General features: G+C 37.5%; 1 protein-coding gene across 24 annotated transcripts in view; it reads right to left on the bottom strand.

The window, feature by feature from the left end:
• Positions 1-3,397: 3,397 nt before the first annotated feature.
• ZC3H12B (zinc finger CCCH-type containing 12B) overlaps positions 3,398-25,021 on the bottom strand; it is a 344,821-nt gene continuing 323,197 nt past the window's right edge. For all 24 annotated transcript variants that reach the window (XM_023524990.1, XM_023524991.1, XM_023524986.1 and 21 more), the window contains 5 exons: positions 20,345-21,109; positions 8,420-8,559; positions 6,697-6,931; positions 5,976-6,082; positions 3,398-4,877 (listed from right to left, as the gene is read on the bottom strand). In XM_023524990.1, the coding sequence (XP_023380758.1) occupies positions 3,457-4,877; positions 5,976-6,082; positions 6,697-6,931; positions 8,420-8,559; positions 20,345-20,955 (2,514 nt within the window). In that variant the 5' untranslated portion in view covers positions 20,956-21,109 and the 3' untranslated portion in view covers positions 3,398-3,456. The remainder of the gene's footprint in view (positions 4,878-5,975; positions 6,083-6,696; positions 6,932-8,419; positions 8,560-20,344; positions 21,110-25,021) is intronic.

The raw sequence follows: 25,021 nt of genomic DNA, 5'->3' as shown, positions 1-25,021 counted from the left end.
TGTATATATATAGTTATTTAGAAGAAGAAAAGTTTTGTAGACTATTCCCATAAGGCATCTGTCATTCTCCTTTCCATACCTTGCACCTTAAGAGAGAGTGCAATGACTGTATGTTACTTTTGAAAAGGCTCCCTGGATTGATCATGCCACTCCAGAGTCACACTTCTTCAGGTGGAAATAAAACATAGCAACAACAAAAACAAAATCACAAAAAGAAAAACAAATCACAAATTCTATAAAATCTAAGGCTCGAACAGACACAGACTTCCTATGAGTTCAGAAACTCAGTGAGAGAATTAAAATTACAAAGCACCTCTTGCAAAATGCACTGTTTCTTGAAAACCATATAAAACACTGTGCAGTAACCCCTGCTGAGTGTTTGGAGGTAAATATCCAGAAGGGCACACACTTAGCCCCAGGAAGGAAGCTTGATTTTATTATCAAAGGAGCCAAGATAGTCCCAATGCTTTTGCTGTTTTATAATTACACACAAAATGGGAAAGTCAAGAAGTGTATGGACCTCAATATAAAGAAAATGTTTCTCTAGTAATTTCACTAAGAACCAAGTTGGATTTATGCATTCATAATTGTATGAATTGTGCTCTATTTATAGATTCTTAAAGATGATTCACTACCACTAATGTTTTTTACACAAAATTCCTTTTGCAAGGACACATTAAATTGAATAGGCTAAAGAGAACTTATTGCAATATAATGCTTGAAACTGTACACACAATAGCTGTGCACATAGAAATAAAGAGTCCTTGAAAAACTGTCTTTGTCTATAAACTACTACTGCCCTTTGGAAATAAAAGCTCCCTCACAACTCCTGGGCAACTTCCCTGTGACACACAGTGCCACAAATATCATGGTGAAAAGTTAGTGTCAAACCAAGTTTAAGGTGAGTTTTGAACATTTGTTTCTATACAATCAGAAAAAAAGGAGATACAATTTGTATCAACAAAAGGTCGTTTCTGGTTATTTGAGGCATCGCTCCTAACCGCTTTGGTTCATACACATTTTATGAGAAGAGAAGAATGACAATCATTTTTAGGAAATAATGCATATTCTGCCTTAAGAATATTTCCTGTGTTGGGAAGAGCTTACAATTTTTTGAGTACTAAACATGAACATGTTCAAGATGAATTGCAGCTGACAAGATTAATCTTGTGCTTCTCTGTAAATTGTGCAGCTAGTGGATACTGTGATGCCATTGATGATTTTGGTAGGAAGATGAACTAACTGGCACAAAGGCAGTAGAGTCATCTAAGATTGTCAGATACTCTGATTTAGACACAGCACAGGTTTAGAAGGTCTGAGAAAGTATGAAATGGTGTTTGTGTGAATCAGCAAGTGCTTCAGTGGCAACTGTCACTCTCTATGGACCTACCTGACAAAAAATACTATGCTCTGCTTTTTCTTCGGATCATATAAATATTTTGTCTTTTACTAAAGAAAATACTTTTACTTTTTAATATGTTGTGAGATGGAAAGATCAGATGGTAGGAGATGAATGTGAAGGTTAACTGAAAAGGAACATTGGCTGAGATGCAGTTTTGATCAACTAAGAGAGAGACAGAAAGCCAGAAAGCAGTATGCAAGCCATTATCAAACCACCAGAAACAACCCTGGCTACAGCCTCACATTCGGAGTGTTTCAGAGTAAGAAACATTTATAGGCAGTTTTACACCTTCTCATGAAGAAACAAAAGGCCAAGACCAGGCCTTCTCAACATTCATGAAAAACCGACCATAGAAATTAGCAAGTTCCAGCTCAAGAAATAGTGAGCCAGTCATGGTTCAAAATGTTGAACGATACAATGGATTCAAAAAAGGGGGTTCTTTTAGTGTGGCCTAAAAAAAAACAAACAACAACAACAACAACAACAAAAAAAACTACACACACACATACACACAGACAAAATGCCTCTTCTAGAGGCATTTAGCTACAAAGGTTCCCACCCTGAGCAAGATACAAGTTGCGCAAATGGTGCCACTAAATCCAAAGTCCTACCTTCTTTAGTAACACTTTTAAGAATTATCTAAGGGCAAGTGCAATCTCTTTGCGTATATTTGAAGTGCATAACTGAGCCAGCTATTAGCAAAGATGTAGCATCCCCCTTTTGGAAGCTGCCTTTTTCCATCTAGAAAATTCTCTGGTTTTGTTTTCTAAAAAATTCTGCTCCACCAATGACCGACCTTATTGCCCAAAGAGTGGATAGCAGGAGAAAGTGAACTACATGGCTGTGCACTGTTCTCCATTACTTTTCATCCCATGATGTTGAATACTGCATAGATCAGAAGTCCAAAGAGCATCCATTAGACTTCCTTGAGTGCACCTTTTGTGTTCATTCAATGCCATATGAGTTTGGCCATCTCTCCTGGGATAAGGGAAGTGGACTCTTCTAGTAAATCCCTTGGTCCTGGTCAAACTCTTCTGTGCTTGTCTAGCACACACCTAATATGCTTATCCATCAGCTACTCTGAAGAAGAAAGCTGCAGTCTGATCTCTAATTTGCTGAGGTGAAGAGACTTAAAAGCTAAGAACTGTCAATAAATGTTGACAAGTAAAAAGTGCAAAGGAAATAGAGCTAGTTTGCTCTGGTGCCTAAGGAAGTAATTGTTCAAATATCGGCATGTAATTTTACTTTCAAAACTAAGTGAAACTATAAAATGTGACATAAAATCATCAACTCATTGTGATATACAGCTGTAGACTAAGGACTGTGTACAGCCTTATAAAAGGACTGTGTACAGCCTTCTCATCACTATATAAAAGGTTATACAGAGATATACACATATCAAACTAAATACATACAGTCATACATGCAATATAATTGCTAACAATAGGTTTGAAATATAACTCTAGAAGCTTTAATGTGACCTTATAGCTTGGTTAATAAAGATATTGAATGGGCAGATATCCATGCAATAAAGTATGCATTTACTTTTAAATAGCTTTAAGTATTCCTATTAAAAATCCTAAAAGGTTAATTCAACATATGATGTGATCCTGATGCTCTCTAAATTAGATATATAGTTGATACTTCATAATATAAAATGTATGACTGAGACAACATTTGTAATGGAACCCCTTGGGGTTTCTTGCATGTAGGCCTCTCTCCCTGGGATTTGTCCTCTGTTACCTGCATGGTGCAGTGCAAAAGGGCATGAAACTTGGAGTCAGAGGACTTGGGTGTGAGTCCTGACTTGGTCATTTGCTAGCAGTGTGACCTTGGCAAGTCACTTAATCTCACTGAGCTTTATTTAGTTTCCTTGTCTAGAAAATAAGACATTAGTAAGACTTACCTCACATGGTTGTTATGCACTTCAGTGACATAAATACTCTTTAACTTGTAAAACGCAACACAAAGTTATTAGTCACTATTATCATCATATTAGTGCATTATTAGTATTAATATTCATATTCATATAAAGGAATAGGTTTTACGTCATATCAACGTGCAGCCCTAAGCTTAGAAACAATCAAGGCTGCCAATTGCTGGGCATCTGCTGTGTGGGGATTCTTCTCCATTACTGCAAGGACGATGCTGGAAGGGAAAATATTGCAGAGGTTCTTGTAGGTCTGATACTGGTGCTCTGGGATCATATGCTCCCTGGAATCATTGTGCATCCCAACCCAAGGACTTCTCCAAAGCTGCTCCATCTTTTCAGGCACACTCCGTACCATGACTGGCTCATAGCATGGTTGCATGAGGCTGTTACTCAAGGGATAGGAGTGGTAGCCATAGGAGTCAGTTGCACAGGGCAGTGGGTCCCAGCTGGCATGTTGTTCTCGGCACAGAGGAGGTCGTCTTTGCCTCATGGGGTTGCTCTCATAGAGGCGGGAGTCAGAAATGCTGTCCATTCGAGTCATCACTAGGGCACGTCCTGGCTGGGGGGTTGCCCCAGAATGGATATTAGGAGACATAGGGTAGTCTCCAGGACAGCTTGAGCATGCTCCAGTTGTTGGGTGCTGGGCATGCAGAACTAAGTGGGGGACTGAGTGCTTGAGGGGGACTTGCTTAGAATCCTCTGGGCCATAGCTCTGTGCTCGTGTTAAGGCTTCATGGTAACCATGAGGAAAAGGCTGAAGACAATTCTGCGATGCTGAGTGATGCAGCTTCAAACTCCCTTCAGGATGGGCATCAGCTACAGCCAAGTACAGGTTGTTGTAAGAGGAATAGTTGTCATTCCTGGTATGGCTCATACAGCTGTCAGGACAGAGGTTGGGATTCCTGGCATATACCCCCTGGTCTGCTTCAGCCATGTAGTACTCTCGATTATGTATGCTGTTGATGTTCAGTTTGGAGAAGTCACCTAACATTGAATAGTAGCTGTGGTCCCCCAAGGACTCAAACTTTGGGTATTGCTCAGCATAGTTAATAGGGGTCCCATGGCTGTTGGTAACCAGGATGGGGGGGTACTGCATGCTGGCCATGTGCTCCAATGAGGACTTTTGGTGGGAGAAATGAGAGGATCCTGGCACTGGGCTGCTGGCCGAACGGGTGTTGAGTGCACCCACTGCATGGCTTTTGGGGGGTGGGATTGTGGGAACACTTAGGGCAGTCAAAAGTGAGGGGACAGAGCTGGCCTCAGGCTTACGGGAAATGGACAGCCATTCCTCAGGCTCCACAGCCACAGACCGGATGCTGGGATCTGATTGGCGCTTGGGGGCCACACGCTTGACTTCTGAGGTTATCTCACCTTTGGCATTAGACAGCCCTGTGCCACACTTGGCCAGGGTGCCTTCACTCATGGTTTTCACTGTGGACAGTTTGGCACTGATGCGGAGCTCATCAGCCACCGAACGCTGGGGTTGGTTGGCCCGCTCCGGATGGTAGTATTTACACTTGTGGCCGTAGGTGCATTTTTTGCCTGAAAAATAATGCCTTGGGGTAAGACTCTCTCTCATAGTGGTGCAACTCTCTGTGCCAGAAACTGTCGTTAACAATCTGGTCACTCAGGTTAGAGTTTTACTGTTTGGGGTTAAGGCAAAAAAAAAAAAAAATTAACTTTCCATAAAGATGAGAGACGGACAACACCAAGGAGGCATCAGACACTGTGAGGGGAAAGGGAAGAGGTGGGAGTGGGATGCTGGGGAGGAAACTGCTGTGTCAAAGTTAGAAGCAGAACAGTCGAACAGTCTTTATTTTCCTACAATTCACAAATTTTCCTAGGTATGACCTGCGTGCTGAGGTGGTGTAGATAAGCAGAAGGCAGCATAGTGCAATGCAAAGAGCACAGGTTTGGAGGCTGGTCAGACCTAAGTTTCAATTCCAGCTATGTTACTTACTAGTCGTGTGACTTTGGGAAGTAACTTTACTTCCTGAAAACCAAGATGTTCCATAAACATATGATTATCGAAAAAGAGTAAACATCCAAATTAGCCTCAGACCAGGCATCCTATATTGCATGGTTAGGCTCACAAACTTTGTAACAAAGGGACTTGGGGAAGATCATGAAAGTACTCTAGAAAACTATTTTTTTAAAAAAGTAAATGAAAACAAAGTTTAGAAGCAAACTGGAAAGTACAGATCTGAAAAAAAAAAGGGGGTATTATTAGTTGACTAAGGGTGCAGTCACCTGCCTGAGAGACATGTCCTTTTTGGGGCCACACTCAATTTGGCATCATCTTTTCTGCTTCTGTAGGCCCTGTAGGGTTCTGCATTTCCCTGTCCCAGCAACGCTGCTCAGGACGGAGGCAGCTAGAACACGCATCATTTTAACAAGCGACAACTAATCTTCTCTTCAATTCTAGTTACATTTTTTTCTCATGCAGTTTCTACGACGTTTCTTTAAATCTCTAAATGAGAAGACATGAAGACACAGACTTTAACACACAGAAAGTGGACAAGCCAGAATTTTCCATTTGAAAGAGAAACCTTGAAGAGAAAAGTATTCACAGAGTCCTTATGTTTCCCTTAGTAACATTAACACTTTACAAAAAACTCAGTTTTGCACATAGGTACTCACCATAAGGGCATGGTTGCTTCTTGTGCTCGGGAACAACAGGTCTCTTTCTTAAGAAATTTTCAAGGCTTGGGCCATGGCGTCCTAAAGGATCGTCTGGAGGCATAAACCTAAAAGCAAGCAAGCAAGAGATAAATGTCTTCCTTTCTGTTCTCACTATCTCTTATCGGAAATTCATATTTTCATTACCTCTTGCCTATACTGTCACAGCCTTCTAACTGCCCTTCCAGCCTCAAGTCTATCATTTGCTAAGCCAGCAATTCTTCCCTCTGTTCCCACTTGATCACAAACACAGGATTTTTTCTGTGCATAATTTTTCTATGGGCTATACGTTTCAGCCACATTGGCATGCTTGCTGGTTTCTCCAACATGCAACCCACTTTTACATCTTTATAGACTTATCCATGATGTTCCCTTTATCTCTAATGAACTCTGTAAACTTCACTTCAAATGTCATTTTCCTATCATTTCATGTAGACAAAACAATTTAGAAAATTCTAACCATAGCACTTATCACAACACATCGTCCTTTTCTCTTTCCACTATTCTTTGAGCTTCCTAAGGGTAAGTCCTATTTCTTATTCAGACTTTTATCCCTTTGGCAGCCAGCATAGTGCATGGTACACAGCAAGTGTTCAGTAAATGTTTATTGACATGAAATGAAATCTATTCCCAGTGATAACTTGGATTTAGGCTATTCAGAGCCTACTGGAAAAAAGCATACTTGTCATTCACAAAAGAATACATCAGCAATCGCTCCTCTATAAATTTCTTCCATTCTGGCTTTTCAACTTGAAGATCTCGATAGTTATCATTGGATACAATGATGCCGTCAGAATCAAAAGCCAATTTGACTATGAACCGGTCATCGTAGCAGACAACTCTCCTGCCTTGGACCCTTCTGGATGGTGTGAAGACAAGAATCTTTTCCTTCTCCAGTTTACGTAGGATATCTTGATCTGTCAAAATATGGATTATATGCCTCAGAGTAGATATCATCTTTGAAAACTAACGGCATTATCCCCACATTACAAATATGTAAGTTGGTACCGGATGAATATTTTATTTGCCCTAACAGAGAAAGTGGACTCTATTCCTGGCCAGGGCACCAATTTGGATTGTGGCCTTTGGCAAGTCACAGTACCCTTTGAGCTTCAGTTTTCTTTTTGACAAGATGAAGGAACTAGATTCAACAACAACTAAGTTTTAAAAACTACCATGAAAAGTGAGAACTAACACTGATATCCTAGAATTATTGATGCTTGTTTTGCTCTTTGGCTGAAGCACTGGCTTCGGCTACAGAAAAACAACAACAACAACAACAACAACAAAATGGCAGTATGCTGAGGATGTGTCTGCCAGGAGGAGAGTAAGTTATCACTTTTCGGGACTTACATTTTTGCCTTCTGTGTAAAGGAAGGTCACAGCTAAGAAGAAACATTAAGTTGTAGCGTGTGAATATTGACCCCCCACCCTCCTTTTGGCCTCTTAATTGCTGGGGAAAGAAAGCTTGCAGGCTGAGCTCAATCAGGGCCAGGATCCACTCTCAGACTGAGACCGGGAACCTGTCCAGCTGCTAGCTGACAGCTCTATGACACAGCTCCAATAGCCATTCATTGGACTTTCTCATTTGCCTTATCAAGCAACAGCTGACATTCATAGGATTGAGGTCTATATGCTCTCAAATACTGTAAAGAATTAGCTTTACAATTTGTTAGTGAACGTAGTGATCCTAATTCTATTAGGGCTACATATGATTTTTGAGAACCTTGGGCACTTTTGCCTTCATGGACACCTTCTACCACAAAGAAATATTAAAAATTGCACTTAACAACTGCATTGGTATAGAGACAAATAATCAAGTTAGATATTATTATACATTCATTGTTATTATACTCAATTTTTCCTCCTGATGTTAAAAAATAAAATTAAATTAAAATATTTCTGTATTGTGGGCCTTAGGCACTGGGGCTACTATGTCTCACAAATAAGTTGGCTCTGACTGCCATGGAACTTTTATTTCTATATATTCTACCCCCTGCTTTGCAAATCTCACATCATCTCTCTAGTACACAATGAGATTCATTGTCTACCATTGTTTCTTTAGTATTTTGGAAAACTTAGTCACATTCATAACCAGATTCATCCCCCTTTAGTCTGAAGTTTACAGTCAAACAGAAAAGGAGAAAAGCATACCTTTTCTTTCTTTTTTTTTTTTCTTTTGCAATTGTGTCCTTTATTCTTTGCTGGATTGAAGTTTTCTATATTTAACTGTCATGTGGTGCAACACAACATCAGGAAAAATACACTTAAAATATACTTAATAAAATACATTTTAAGTATACTAAACAAACAGAAAAAAATAATTATCTAAATTAGGAACATAAACTTCTCCACAAGTTTTGCCTCTGGATAAGAAAAAAAAAATGTTTTATTTGAAATCATACCTGTAATTGGTGCATCAGGTCGGGACTGCTCTTTTCTCCATGCAGGCACAAATACAGTAATATCTTTATGGCCTTTATCTAGAAACCAATCCACAGCAAGTTGTATTCCTCTGCAGGAGAACTCCTCTTTATTCCCATGGCTTCAGAAAGATAGAGAGTGAAAGAAGAGAGGATTGACAACAGTAGCAAAGAAACAGTAGCAAAGAAACACTCCATCAGTATTTTTCTTAGTACTAAGACATCAACAACAGACATTTTATTACTTTTTAAAAATTTTACAGGGTTATATGTATATTTTTCTCTTTTCTTTCTTCACCCACCCCCCAACACCCCTCCCCTCTGGCAATCACCAGTTTGTTTTCTGTATCTGTGAGTCTGTTTTCATTTTGTTTGTTCATTTATTTTGTTTAGATTCCATATATAAGTGAAATCATATGGTATTTGTCTTTGCCTAATTTTTTTTCACTTAGCATAATAACATCTAGGACCATCCACGGTAAGAGTTCGTGTTTTTAATAACTGAGTGATATTCTGTTGTATATATGTACCATAACTTCTTTATCCAATCATCTATTGATGAGCACTTAGGTTGCTTCCATATCTTGGCTATTGTTAATAGCGCTGCCGTGAACATAGGAATGCATAGATCTTTATGAACTATTGTTTTGGTTTTCTTTGGATAAATACTTAGAAGTGCAATTGCTGGGTCAAAAGGTAGTTTCTAGATTTTCACCATTAAGTATAATGTTAGCTGAGGGTTTCTCGTATATGGCCTTTATAATGTTAAGGTACTTTCCTTCCATACCAATTTTGTTAAGTGTTTTGATCATAAATGGATGCTGTATCTTTTCAAAGGCTTTTACTGCATCTATTGATATGATCATATGATTCTTATTTTTAAATTTGTTTATGTGGTGTATCACATTAATCAATTTGTGTATGTTGAACCATCCCTGTGCCTCGGAATGAAGCCCACTTGATCGTGGCGTATAATCTTTATAATATGTTGCTGTATTCGGTTCACTAGTATCTTATTTAGGATTTTTACACCTGTGTTCATGAGAGATCTTGATCTGTAGTTTTCTTTTTTTGTTTTATCTTTCCCAGGTTTTGGTATCAGGGTCATATTGGTCTCATAAAATGAGTTGGGAAGTAATGCCTCCACTTTGATTTTTTGGAAGAGTTTGAGGAGAATAGGTATTAAATCTTCTTTGAATGTTTGGCAAAATGCACTGGTGAAGCCATCTGGTCCTGGTCTTTTACTTTTTTGGTAGTTTTTTAATGATTGTTTCCATTTCCATACTGCTGATCAGTCTAGTTAGATTTTCGAGTTCTTCTTGATTCAGTCTAAAAAGGTTGCATCATTCTAAGTACTGGTCCATTTCTTCTAGGTTAATAAATTTGGTGTTATATACTTTTTCATAGGATTCTTGTATGATCTTTTGTATTTCTGCAGTGTCTGTCCTCATTTCTCCTCTTTCATCTCTGATTTTGTTTATTTGTGTCCTTTGTCTTTTTTCTTTAGTGGGGCTAGCCAAGGGTTTGTCAATTTTTTTAACCTTCTCAAAGAAACAGCTCTTTGTTGCATTTATTTTTTCTACTGTTTTTTTTTTGTTTGTTTGTTTTCAATTTCACTTATTTCTGCTCTAATTTTGATTATCTCTTTCTTTCTGCTGACTTTAGGCTTAATTTGTTTTCCCTTTTCTAGTTTTTAAGATGAAGTGTTAAGTTTATCTGGGCTCATTTTCACTTTTGGAGATAGGCTTGTAATGATATGAACTTTCCTCTTATGACTGCTTTAGCCATGTCCCAAAAGTTTTGATATATTGTACTATCATTATAATTTGTTTCTGTATATCTCTTGATCTCTCTTTTTATTTCTTCTCTGGCCTAGTTATTCTTTAGTAGCATGTTGTTTAATCTCAATGTATTTGTGGTTCTTTCCGCTTTCTTTTTACAGTTGATCTCCAGCTTCAAAGCATTGTGATCAAAGAATATCATTGGTATGATTTCAACTCTCTTATATTGATTGAGGCTATCTCTATGTCTCAATGTATGTTCAATCCTTGAGAATATTTTATATGCACTAGAGAGGAATGTATAAGCAGCTGTTTTGGAATGGAAGGCTCTGTCAATGTCAAGTATATCCAGTTGGTCTAATGTGTCATTTAAGGATGTTATTTCCTTATTGATTTTATGTTTGGATGATCTGCCCATATCCAACTGTGGGTTATTTAGGTCCTGTACTCTGACAGTGTTTTTGTCTGTTTTTCTCTTTAGTTCTGTTAGTAATTACTTTATATATTTGGGGCTCCATGATTGGGAGCATTGTTATTAATAAGTGTTATGTCTTCGTAGTTCATGATTCCCTTTATCATTATGAAGTGTTTCTCAGTATCTTTCTTTATCTTTTTTTAATTGAAGTCTATTTCGTCCAGTACTAGTACCACTATTCCCACTATTCTCTGAATGTCATTTGCTTGAAACATCATTTTCCACCCTTTCACTTTGAGTCCATTTTTGTCTTTGGAACTGAGATGTGTCCCCTGGAGGCAGCATATGGTTGGGTTTTGTTTTTTGATCCAATCTGCAACTCTGTGCCTTTTTATTGGTGAGTTCAGTCCATTTACTATTTGAGTGATTATTGAAATATGAGGTCTTCTTATATCCATTTTATCTTCTGTTTTCTGGTAGCTTGGTGTTTCTATCGCTTTCTTGTCCATATGTTTCTGTTTATTTGTTTGTTTTGGTTGGGTTTTGTGGATTTTCCCTCTGGTCCTTCATGTTTTATATTATATACTTCAGTTCTGAATCTCTGGCATGTGCTTACCATTACATATGTAGAGGATAGTAATATATATATATATTTTATTCTGCGTGTGCCTTATTTCCATTTCCTTTTACAAATTTAGATCTTTGAATCTTCTCTTTTTGTGTTATTGTTGCCTCAATTTTTCCTCATGTATGCTGAACATTCATTACTATCTTGCAATAGCAAATCTCTTCTTATTTTTTAAGCTTATAATGGCCTGCTGTTAATAAGGGTTGCACTCCTTTGCTTCTATATGCCTGCTAGTAGTAGCCTTATGTACAGTTATATATATTTTTGTCATTTTGTTTTTGGTATTTTTAGTATTTCCTGTAATGCAGGACTTGTAGTGTAGAATTCCCTCAACTTTTGTATTTCTGGAAAGGACTTCATTTCTCCTTCATACCTAAAGGAGAGCTTTGCTGGATACATTATTCTTGGCTGGTAGTTTCTTTTATTTAACAGTTTGAATATTAGATTCCGCACTTTTCTGGCTTGTAAGGTTTGTGTTGAGAAGTCCAATGATAATCTAATGGGTTTTCCTTTATAGACTACTGTCTTCTTTTCCTTGGCTACTGTGAGAATTTTTTCTTCGTTATTGGTTTTTGATAATTTTAATATAATGTGTCTTGGAGAAGGCCTTTTTGGGTTGAGATCATTGAGTGTTCTGTTGACTTCTTGAATTCCGAGTTCCAGTTCATTCCTTAGATTTGGGAAATTCTATTCAACTATTTGTCTGAAAATGCTTTCTAATCCCTGCTCCTTTTCCTCCCCTTCGAGAATGCCCATTATTCTTATGTTTCCTTTCCTGATAGTATCAGCTAGTTCTTGTATTTCTCTTTTGGCATTTTTCATTCTTCAGTTTCTCTCATCTTCCTTCTGATTTATTTCTAGATTTCTGTTTTCGATATCACTGATCCTTTCCTCCATTTGGTCGACTCTATTTCCCAACTTGCTATTTCACTTTTCATCTCTTTTAGTGTGTTCTTCACCTCTAGAAGTTCGTTTTCGTTCTTTTTAAAGGTTTTAATCTCCTTGCTAAAAATCTCCTTCTGATCTAGTTGTTTTTTCAATTCCTGGAATTGTTGATATGAATTATTTTGGATCCTACTGAGTTCTTTCAGAAGTACCATTCTGAATTCTGTCATTTAAGTCACATATTTCTATGTCTTTCAGCTTATTTTCTGGAGTTTTTTTCTCTTTCTTTCTGAGCTGCCTTGTCACCATGGTTGTTCATGGTGTTTAATGGACTATTTCTCTTCCTGGATATTAATGGAAGTGTATTCTGCTTCCCCCCCACCCAGTAAGATGATTTATTATATGAAGATCTCTCTTTAGCCTGTTGCTAAGGCGCTGTTTTTCTTCTGGTTTCCAGGAGGTGGCATCTAAGCTTCTTGGATCCCTGCTTTATATAAAATGTTAATAATGCCTTTTATTCCTCGTAAATATTCAATTATGCTCACTACCTTCAGTCTCAGTCCCTGTCAGTGTTAGCGACAGTTAAGTTAGCGTTTGCTCAGATTCCCCTGGGTCTCCACGATGTTTGGTTCTGGAGTATATGGGGGCAGAGGCTCTCTGGGTTGGGGGATGGGGCCTGTGGCTGAGCCTTCCGTTTTGCAGCCGGGGCTGGTAATAATCAACTATTGCTTCTCTGCCTTCCCCACTTCTCTGCTTTCTGCCCTGATCCCTTTCTTTATATAGGTTCTCAGTCTCTTGCACTCACTCGTCGTGTCTTGGAACCCCTGTGATGCAGATGTAGGTATGTTTGATGTCTCAGAGGTCTATTAAAATTTCCTCATTTTCCCCAGCTTTATTGAAATATAATAGTCAATAATTTGCTCATATTTACATTGTACAATTCTATGAGTTTTTTTTTCAGTTACAGTTAGCATAAAATATCAGTTTCAGTTGTACAGCATAGTTTTTAAGAGCTCAGGTGTTCATTCCACTAAATCTAGTAACCATCTTTCCTCTTACACATTTATTACAATGTTGTTAACTATTTTCTTTATGCTACACTTTATATCTCCATGGCTATTTTGTAACTATCCATTTGTATTTCTTAATCCCTTTGCCCTTTTTCATCATCCCCCCAAAACTCCTCCTGTCTAGTAGCCATTAAAATATTCTTTATATCTATGAGTTCGTTTCTGTTTTGTTGTTATTGTTGTTTATTTTTTTCTTTAGATTCTGCATGTACGTGAAATCAATTGGTATTTGTCTTTCTCTATCTAACTTATTTCATTCAGTGCAATACCATCTAGGTCCATCAGGACAATATCTTTTTCCTTCCCCTTCCTTTTAGTCTGTGTGTGTCTTTTAATCTAAAGTGAGTCTCTTGTAGGCGGCATATGTAGGGGTATCGTTTTCTTACCTATTCAGCCACTCTATCTTTTAATTCTTTTCCATTTGAGGAACTTGTTGATAGATATGTAGATATTACTATTCTTTATTCCTGTTTTCGATACGTTTTTTTTTCTTCTTAAAGAAGTCCCTCCAACATTTCCTGTAATACTGGGTTAGTGTTGATCAATTCCTTTAGCTTATTTTTGTCTGAGAAGCTCTTTATCTGTCCTTAGACTCTAAATGATAGCTTTACTGGATAAAGTATTCTTGGTTGTAGGTCTTGGGTTTTCATCACGTTGAATATTTTGTGCCATATCCTTCCGTCCTACATAGTTTCTATTGAGAAATCAGCTGCCAGTCTTATGGGTGCTCCCTTGTAGGTAACTAACTACTTTTCTTTTGCTGCTTTTAAGATTTTTCTCTTTGTATTTAACTTTTGGAATTTTAATGATGATGTGTCTTGGTGTGGGCCTCTTTGGGTTCCTGGTTTTTGGGACTCTCTGAGCTTCCTGGGGTTTTTATGTCTATTTCTTTCACAAGGTTAGAGGCGTTTTCCATCATTATTTCTTCAAATAGCTTTTCCACTTCTTGTTCCCCACTCCTCCTTCAGGTACCCCTATTACACAGATGTTTTTACAATTAATTTTTCCCAAATTCTCCTTAAGTTATTATTATATTCTTGGCTTCTTTTTTTCTTGACATTCTGATTGGGTGACCTTGGCTTCCCCATTCTCTATATTGATGGTTCAATCCTCTTCTTCATTCACTCTGTTAATTCCCTCTAATATACTCATTATCTCATATAATGTGTTCTTCATTTCTGACTGGTTCCCTTTTATAATTTCTATTTCCATTTTTGTTTTTTTATCTCTTTGTTAAAGTTCTCACTGAATTCATCTACTCTTCCCTTAAGTTCATTGAATATCTTTATAACCAGTGTTTTGAATTATTCATGTTTGATTGCTTGACTCCATTATTCCTGGATCTCTGTTCTTTTCTCTCATATGGTTTCTGCTTCTTTGGCTTCCCATTTTGGCTGTCTTTCTATGTCTGTTTCTATGTACTAAACAAAGCTCTTCTTCTCCCAGTCATATTAACGTGGCTTTGTATAGTAGATGTCCAGAGGCACAGTCCTCAGAGAGGTTTAGCTTCAGGTCAAGTTTAGGCCCAGCCTGTGTCCCTCCAAGGCCACCTGTTAAGATTCATCAAGCCATCTGTGCATGCTGAGCTTATAGTTGCCTCAAGAAACCATGCCAGAAAATGAGGTCAGCTGCCACCAGTATGGGTTTTGGAGCTTGCCCTGCAAGTTGCACAGGACTCGCCAAGGACATAACTGGATGTGGCTTAGATAGGGCCTCAAGTTGGGGGAGGCAGAGTTTGAGGGAGTCCTCTGGGCAGAATGACCTCTGTTATCCAGTTTGATGACTTCTCAGCTATGGCAGCACTGTGTTCTCACACTGGGAGAGAGGAGGGCTCCACAGAGGAACAGTGGATACTACCAGCACTTGTACTTGGGAGAAAGCCTCGCCTCTGGCTGTTTCTCTGACAATTCAGCATCCCCCATAAGTCCCTGGTTCCGCTCCCCACCCCGGCAGCTGACCTGGTGCTACTGCTCAGAGGGAGCAAATCCATCACTGCAAAAGTCTGCTCATGGACACATCCCCGTTAAGAGGTGTCTGCAGCTGCCAGCTGCTGCCATAGCCTGTTTCACACTCAGCCGCTCATGCCCAGGCTTCCTCGTGTCTTCGACTTGTCCTACCTCCTCCTGTTTCAGGGTGATTTCTTATTTTGCTCCCTAATTGTAAGGCTTGTTTATCTAGATCCTGGGAGACTCTGCTTGCTGTTTGCTCTTTGTTTCCATCTCAACTTTGATGTGGTCTAAGAGCAGATGAACAATGCTTCTATCATCTACGCCATTTTGACTTCTCTCCTTCATTTTTTCGGCGTTTTTTTTTTTCTTTTGGCTGTTCTGATTGGATTTTGTTTTCTACCTTGTCTTCCAACTGGCTGATTTGATCTTCCACTTCATCCAATATACTGTTGATTCCTTTTACTGTATTCTTCATTTCAGTCATTGTATTCTTCATTTATGACTGGTTCTTTTTATTGTTTCTATGTCTTTTTTTATGCTACTATCTCTCTGTTAACGTCCTCACTGAGATCACCTATTCTCCTCCTGTGTTCATTGAGCATCCTTATAACCAATGTTTTGAACTCTGTCTCCATCCAGTAAGTTGCCTGTCTCTATTCCATTTAGTTTTTTTTGTCTCGAGTATTCTCCTGTTGTTTCATTGCAGCATGTTTCTTTGTTTTCTCATTTAATTGTCTCTCTGTGTTCATGTCTATGTATTAGAAATATTTGTTATATCTCCCAGCCTTGGCCAGATGGCTTTATGTAGTAGATGTCCTGTGTGTCTCAGTGGTGCACTCTCCCAGATCACCTGCACAGGGAGCTCTAAGTGTGTTCCTTGTGTTGGCTGTGTGTGTTCTCCTGTCATAGTTAAACTTTGATTGCTGTTAGTATGTCAGTGAATGGGGTTGATTCTCAGGCTGACTGGTTGTGGATATTGGCCATACCCACAGGGTATGAGCTGCTGTGTGGGACCTAACCCCACAGAATGGGATTTGCCCAGCAGGCTCAAGTACCTGTTGAGACCACCCTTTGGGTGTGCCACTTATGGGGCTAGTCAGGTGGTGCTCTGTTGTGTTCTGATGCCAGACTTCAGATGTGTTGGTTTTGTTGTTTCTTTAGAGGGATTCCTGTGCTGCCTTTGATTTCTTGGGGCTACCTTGTAGGAGCTACAAAGTGACCTGCAGATGGTCGCTGCCTATGTTGGATCTGGAGGCAAATGGGACAGACCATACTGCAAGCCAAGGTCAGTTACCCCAGTACTAGGTCTGGGTTGGCTTAGCAAAATGACCAGTGCACCTTAAAGCCTAAGGCTGCCTGCCAGCTGCCTGTATGACTCCACAGCTGGAAGAGCCTCTGGGTGGTATGTGAGTCAAGTGGGGAGGGGCACCAGGAAGACACAGGGTGGAGTAGGCTGATCCCACCTAGCCAGTGCAGCTTCAGAACTGGCTGCATGAGGTGAGGGTTCAAGTCAAGCAAGATGGCACCCACCTGTAAACTGCCCCGGAATGGGGCTTGACAAAGGAGTAATGGCATTGTCCCTCCAACCTTTGCCCTGGTGCCACACAACTCAGTCTTTCTCTGTACATCTCTTGCTCTTCCCAAGTTGGTGACCCACTGAAACCCATGGTGAGTGCCTATAAGTGAGTGAGTCTGTGCACGGGCCCTTTAACAGGATGTCTGGGTTTTCAGACTTTTTTCCATCTCTTCCAGATGACCAGAGTCCCTATTGTTTTTTACAGTCAGATGTAGTAACTCCTCTTCTTGGAACTTGAAACTTGGGCTGGGGTGCCCCTGTGTGGGGCTAGGGTCTCTTGTTTCTTCAGCGGGGCCTGTGCAGCTGCACTCTCCCTCCTGCGGTTCAACCGCCATGCACTGTTGCGGGACCAGCTCACTTTGTGTCTCCGCTCCTTCTACTGGACTCGATATGACTTTTTCTTTATATCCTCAGATGTATGTATTATGAACAGCTAGACTTTCAGGTGGTTCTCCAAGTTATTTGTTTTATAATTTGGTTGTAATTTTAATGCGGTTGTGGAAAGAGGCAAACCCCGTTTTTCCCAGCCCACCATCTTGACCGGAACAGACATTTCATTTCTTAATAATGCCAAACATATATTTCTAAAAAGAGCAAATCAGATTCTTTTTTATTCAATCATTATAAACATTGCCATTATTATCATACCTTCATTCAAGGTCACAGATGGGTAATAACAACTCCCAATTTATAGCAGCCTTGTTGGTTATTTCCTATCACTACTTCCATTTTCTCTCTTCTCCTTCTGTTTCTACTACCACCTTCTTTTCAAAGACTCAGCTATTCTCAACAGATGAAAAAAAAAAAAAGGTGACACCAGAGGTTTAGATAAATTTATATGTGGAGGGTTAGTTGGAGATGAGTTGTAAGGACATATATTAAACTTAAAAAAATGTTGACAGCAAAAACAACACATACATAAATGCTGACTGAAAACAGTAATCGCATTTAATTAAATATAATGCACCAACAAAAATCACATTATTGAATATTTTAAGATGTGGGAAATGCTCACGATATAATGCTAAAAGAGAAAAGAAAGGATACAGACCAGTATATATAATGTAGAAATTTTGTAGAAAACAGTCTATGTATAATCTTAGAAAATAGATACATCAAAATATTAATAAAAATTGTTATTCTCTGTGACAGGGTATTAAGTGATTTATTTCTTTAATTTCATAATTCCTTCATAAATTAAGTATTCCTTTTATAATTAGGACATGATTTAAAAAGAGAAGACATTCTATCACAATTACTTGTAGGAATAAACACTGTAAGAAAACTCAAAAGCCAAACTGAATTTATTTGATTGGAAATTGGAAGAGGAAAAATTAGCAGATAAATTGAGGAGAAAAAAAAAATACATACATACATACATACATACATACATACATACATACATATACATATACATACATATATATATATATATATATGTTAAAAACTCACAAATGGTATACTTGCTTGTGGAAATTCTGATCTCTTAGCATGGGATCTGGTGCTCTGATATACATAAACCACACTAAATTACAGTAAATTCAAACAGCTTGGATGGTAAAATTGGCTTATATGCACCAATTCTATTGCAATAAATTGGATATTACCTGTCAAACAAGACTGATCAGAAGAAAAGAATCATTTTTCTAGAAGGTTAATTAAGACAATGTGATGGGGGATCTCTCTTTAGATTCCTCACTTTCTCACTGATACTCACTCAATTATAAGAGAAATTAGCTCCAATTATATTGTTCCCTTTGAGTGAGTTCATACATAATCTCAGAGGTCTCATTAATACATGTAAGATACGAGAAGATACAAATAAATGAGCACATATATGGTGTTCATTGGTGAAGAATTAACTTTGTTAAAATGGCCATACTACCCAAAACAATCTATAGATTCAGTACACTCTCTATCAAAATACCAATGACATTTTTCACAGTACTAGAACAAATAACCCCAAAATTTATATAAAACCACAAAAGACCCTGAATAGCCACAGCGATCTTGAGAAAGAAGAGCAAAGTTGAAGGTATCACTGAGTTGCCTGATAAGCAGCATGGCACTGGCATAAAAACAGAAACACAGATCAATGGAACAGAATAGAGAGCCCCCAAATAAACCCACACCTATATGGCCAATTAATCTATGACAAAAGAAGAAAGAATATACAATGGGGTAAAGACAGTCTATTTACTAAATGATGTTGGGAAAATTGCATAGATACATGCAAAAAAAATGAATCTGGACTCCCTTCTTACACCATATACAAGAATAAGCTCAAAATGGATTAAAGACTTAAATGTTAACACCTGAAACCATAAAACTCCTAGAAGAAAATATAGGCAGTAACCTTTCTGATATTGTTATTAGTATTTTTTTTCTGATATATTTCCTTGGGCAAGGGAAACAAAAGAAATATAAACAAATGAGACTACATCAAAGTAAGAGTTTTTGCACAGCAAAGGAAACCATCGACAAACGAAAAGACAACCTACTGAATGGGAGAAGATATTTGCCAATGATACATCAGATAAGGGGTTAATATCCAAAACTTATAAAGAACTCATACAATTCAACAACAAAAACAATCTAATTAAAAAATGTGCAAAGGACCTGAATAAATATTTCTCCAAAGAGGATATACAGATGGCCAATTGAAATATGTAAAGATGCTCAAAGTCACTAATCATCAGAGAAATGCAAATTAAAGACACAATGTAATATCATTTCACATCTTTCAGGATGGCTACCATCAATAAATCAGCAAACAACAAATGTTGATGAGGATGTGGAGATAAAGGAACTCTCATACACTGTTGATGGGATTGTGAATTGGTACAGCCACACTGGAAAACATTTTGGAGGTTCCTCAAAAAATTAAAAATATAACTACATTTTGACCCAGCAATTGCAATTCTGGGTATTTGTTCAAAGAAAATCAAAACACTAGTTTGTAAAGATCTATGCATCCCTATGTTCACAGCAGCACTATTCACAATAGCCAAGATATGGAAGCAACCTAACTGCTCATCAATAGATGATTGGATAAAGAAGTTATGGTACTTATATACAATGGAATACTACTCAGCTATTAAAAACATGAAATCTTACCATTTTCAATGGCATGGAGGGCCTAGAAGTTATTATGCTAAGTGAAAAAATTAGACAGAGAAAGACAAATACCATATGATTTCACTTATATATGGAATCTAAAGAACAAAATAAGTGAACAAACAAAATGAAAACAGACTCATACAGAAAACAAAATGATAGTTTCCAAATGGGAGGGGGGTTGGGGAAGCTGAATGAAAAAGGAGAAGTGATTAAGAAGTACAAATTGGTAGCTACAAAATATTTACAGGGATGTGAATTATAACATAGGAAATATAGTCACTAATACTGTAATAACTATGTATAGTGCCAGGTGAATACTAGCCTAATAGGGGGGATTGCTTCATAAATTATATGTCTAAACATTATGCTGTACACCTGAAAGTAAAATAAAATAATATTGAATGTCAACTCTAATTGAAAAATAAAATTTTTTAAAAAACCCTCAAAAAGAAAAGAAAGAGAAAGAAAGTATGCCAGTCTTACCTCATTGCCACATTACTTCCATCGATAACAACTGGCCTCAAATTGTCACTGTTATCTATTTCATCTTCAAGAGACAGTTCAGGGCTTGCAATCTCTCTGGAGTTGGGCCCCCGAGGTACTAACAGACTCAAGTTTACCTGCCCTTCCGAATCACCTTTGTTCCCAAGTCTGACAAGCTCTGCCAATACATCATTAATAAGTGATTCTGGGCCCAGCTTGTTCAGCACTGATTGAATCTGTTCCTCTGCATAGCCCAGCTTTAGAGCAAAATCCATCTTGGCTTGGTATTCCTTTTCCAGGTCAAGCTTCCCATCCTGTAGAATGCTGCTCTGCGAGAAGCTTGGACAATCTAGGCATGGTGATCTACAGAGCTGGCGGTGTGGCTTGGAGGGGATCTCCTTTTTCCTCAACTGAACATCCCCAAGTTGGCAGCTATTGTCCTTGTTGTTGCCGCTCTTAAGGTTTATCTGTTCAGGGTTGCTCTCAGAGCTCATCCACTCTTCAGAATCAGCATTGACCTGCTCCACGCTGCTCTGCTTAGGCTGCTGCTTCTCTTCCTTGGAGGCACTCTTCTTCATTTTTGGTGTCTCCACTTCAGCTGTGGCTGTCATCCCGTTCAGTGGATCTAAGACCTAATCATCTCTTTTTCTTTTTAGTCTGCTTGGAATCCACATTCAGTGGCATTTCTTTGTGGTAAGATGTGGTGGTAGTGATGGTGCTAGAGTTTATCTGTTTGGTTTGGCTATGTTTAGATGTTACCAGTTCCTATAAATGAACACATATACCACAATCATATTTAGTAAAATTCTAAAAAAGCATTTTAGAATATAGAAGTTTCTTCCTAAGAAACTACACGTGGCCTGACATTCTATATTCCTGCTCAAAATGGTTGGACTCACCTTACATTAAAAATATAGAGACTCTCTAATTCTCTAATAGTTGTAGACATAAGACTTTTATTGGTGGCAATAATACTGTAATTCCCTCCCCGCCCCCGCCCCGACACACAAAATCACAACTAAAGTTAACTGTTTATCACTACTTTGAGAAAGAGAAATATGGCATTTCAACCAGCTGCAGGAATATATAGATCTTTGAAATGACTCTTACTTTCTGCCAGGTAAATTTTTCAGATCTCACACCAGATATATCTTGCTAAAGCTGAGCTCCACTCCCAAAGAGCACAATCTCTATAGCACTACTCTTTGCAAAATATCAGGGACCTCATCTACTGGAAAAATTGGAAAACCATTAAAATTGCTTTCAAGCAATTGAAGTAGGCTAAAAGGGTAACAAATAGAGAGGTGTGCTCCGGATAAGAAAAGCATTTTGTGCACACTTACGAATTGTATCTGGAGCCTCTTTTATTTATTGTAATTGCATTTACTGTATCATAAAACAAAAGAAAAAATCAACTCAACTTGCATGAGAAATCAGAACATTTTAAGAAGAATATTAATTACAGAAGATAATCAGGGACAATTTTACTTCTAAACTTCTTCTCTTACCTACCTCATCTGTTCCTGCATGTTCTAACCAAGCCAAAGTGTTTCCTTCAGTTTGAGCCTAAGTTTCCTCAAATGTAAAATGAGGATATTGATAGTTACTTCACAGAGTAAGGATTACAATGAATAACTAAAGTGCTTAGAAAAATCAAGAGAACATGGTAGTTTCTCAATACATGTAAAGTGTGCAACAGACACTACACGGGGTTTGGTTTAAAAAAAAAGACTGTGAGGCAAGGCTGTAGACCTGTGAGCACTGATAAGCTCTTCAGATAGCAATTGTGCTTACTAATCTAAAATCAGACTATCTACGTAACCAGTGTACTAAGGTTTTCCAGTTGCACATCAATCCTATTTTACAAGCAACAAGAAAAACTGCCAATAGCTTTATCTAAGAATAATATGGATAACTGCATGCTTACTTAGAAGAGTCACATTTGGAAACATCATATGCACACAGAATTGATGACTCAGAACTAACTTTCAGACAGCATGCAATAACTTCTTTAATCATTATACTACCACTTGTGACTTCAGAATTTTCTCTTAATGATTTTAGCCAACACATAGACACCCATTTCACTTTTGCTTCCCCATTAATCTTTGTTATTCAAATTTTAAGACTATTTCCTTTATAAGTTCCACATTTACCATCTACTTTACATTTTATTCTCTTCAAAATAATTTCGAGGACATTGAGATTTCCAACACTTGCATTTATTTATTCAAAGCTCCAAAGTCACTTAAAAACAACTGTTTATAAGATTATATGCATATTTTCTTGGCAAATGAGAGGTTCTGTAAAAGACACGTTTGACCGCTCTTAGCTAGTGGACTATAGAATGTTTTTCTCCTTCTCTACTACCTGATTTTTGCTCTGTCCAAATTAGCATTTGTGTGAGTACCTTTAGCATGTTCACATAGACATACAATATCAAATTTAAACTCAGAGAAAATCCCATAACATAGGAAACCCTCATTAAAATTAGTAGTTATTATTGTAAAATCTTCATACTCAATAACCAAAAGCAGAAGAGAAATAAATAAATTGGCAGACATAAACTTCGATTTACCATTCAAATCCTTTAGCAATGAGATTCTTAAAAAAATGTTGGTTGTTTTTCTAGGACCTATGTAAGTATGTAGGTGTCATGTGGTTTTTTTGTGTGTGTTTGTTTTGATTGGTTTTGTTTTACAATGCAAACTTCTTGAGCCAAAGATAGCAGGAATGTCTTTTTATTCAAAAGAACAGTCACTGAGTGCCAGACATTGTGATAAGTCCCAGGTCTAGGAAGAGAAACCAGAACTGATCTTATCCTCAGAGAACTCACAAACTAATAAAAAATTGGCTAGAAGTGGCACTAGAAAGTGCTGAAACACAATTCTGTACAGGGTGACCATCTCAGTTATAGTCCAAAAAGAGCATTATTAATTGCTATGTCAGAAAACAGGCATAAACCAGGGATGTCCCAGGTAAGCCAGATGTATGGTTAGTTGGTCCCTCAAGTCAATTGGAAATTTCCATTGACATATAGAAGAGGAAATGTTCAATTCTGTCAGTGGAGTTGTAGACGAGGGTGGTGGTTGAAGAGATTAGGAAAGGATTCGAGAAGGATATACTATTCGAAGTCATCTTTCAACTTATTAATTATGTAAATAATTAATATTTACTTAGAGCCAACTATGTGCCAGGAAACATATTAGGGGCTGGGGGTATAAAAACAGACATGAACTCTGATTTCAAAGTGTTTATAGTGGTGGTGGTGATGAGTGGAGACAGATAGTAATCAAATACGTATATAATTCACAATTATAATCTGTGACAAGTGTTTAAGAGACAGAGAAAGACAAATATCGCATGATTCCACTTATATGTGCAATCAAAAAAAAAACCAAAAACAAATGAACGCGCAAGACAAACAAAAATAGACTCATAGAAACAAAGAATAAATTGATGGTTGCCAGAAAGGAGGAGAGTGGGAGCATGGATGAAGGTGAAAGGGAATATAGTCAATATTGTGATAACTTTGCAGAGTGACAGATAACCAGTTACTAGACTTAGTGTGGTGATCACATCGTAAAGTGTATATATATATATATATCTATATGAACTATATAGATATATATATATCTATATCATATATATATATATATGAACTATATATATATACACACACCTTACATATATATATATAAATTTATATATATATATATATAAATTTCGAATCACTATGTTGTATACTTGAAATTAATATAATATTGTATGCTAAGTATAATTTTAAAAAGTATAGGGATTTATCAGTTGAGGCTTAGAGGAAAGAGTAACAATTTGCTGGGCAGGAAAAAGATTTTAAAATTATAGATATATGAAGATTAATATGATATTTTCCCTTAGTCAATACCTCATGCCTAATATTACTGATGAGCTTCTAGGGATAAATAAAAGCATTTAGGATGGCTAAAAGAAAATAGTTACTTTTGCCCAAAAAGGAAGTGAGTATGGAAAAAGTTTCAAAGATGATGTTCTAGCAGCTACCTATGACAGGTGTTGAAAAGGGTTTCTTATCTTTCATTGTTATTGATTGAAAAAAATCACAAATGCATTGCATACTGGCATACTTTGGAAAATCACATTAGTCAGATGAAATTATAAGAGTAGATGTAATTTGTTTTAAGAGCTTTGTTAACAGAAAGCCTCATGCTATATGTACAGAGCTTGCCTATAATTTGCTTAAGAATATGATTAAGCACATGATTACAAACTTGCATTTAAATCTAAAAAAGCAGAGAAGCATTTGCAGGCAAAAGCTGCCAATAGTGACCTCAAAAATTTACACACACACACACACACACACACACACACACACAAATTATTCTTCTTAACATTTAGTCTGCTTAGTGTACTTTCTTCTTCCATCCCTCCTCCATCTTTCTATTAGGACATAGAATTCATTCATTTTGCATTTGCACAGAACGATTTACCAAGATTAATCTTCAGGTTCTACTACAAACTCCATTTCATTTTTTCTTTTTCTTTTTCCCAATGTCTTTTTTATTTTTATTTTATTTTATTTTTTTAATTTAGTTTCAAATATACAATACATTGGATACACATCTATATAGTTCATAAAACGATCACCCAAATTGCACCCTCCCTTCCCTGACCCTCCAC

This window comes from Pteropus vampyrus, unplaced genomic scaffold, assembly GCF_000151845.1.
Source record: "Pteropus vampyrus isolate Shadow unplaced genomic scaffold, Pvam_2.0 Scaffold516, whole genome shotgun sequence".
NCBI classification, from domain to species: Eukaryota; Metazoa; Chordata; class Mammalia; order Chiroptera; family Pteropodidae; genus Pteropus; species Pteropus vampyrus.
This window is presented reverse-complemented; position numbering and strand designations above follow the sequence as displayed.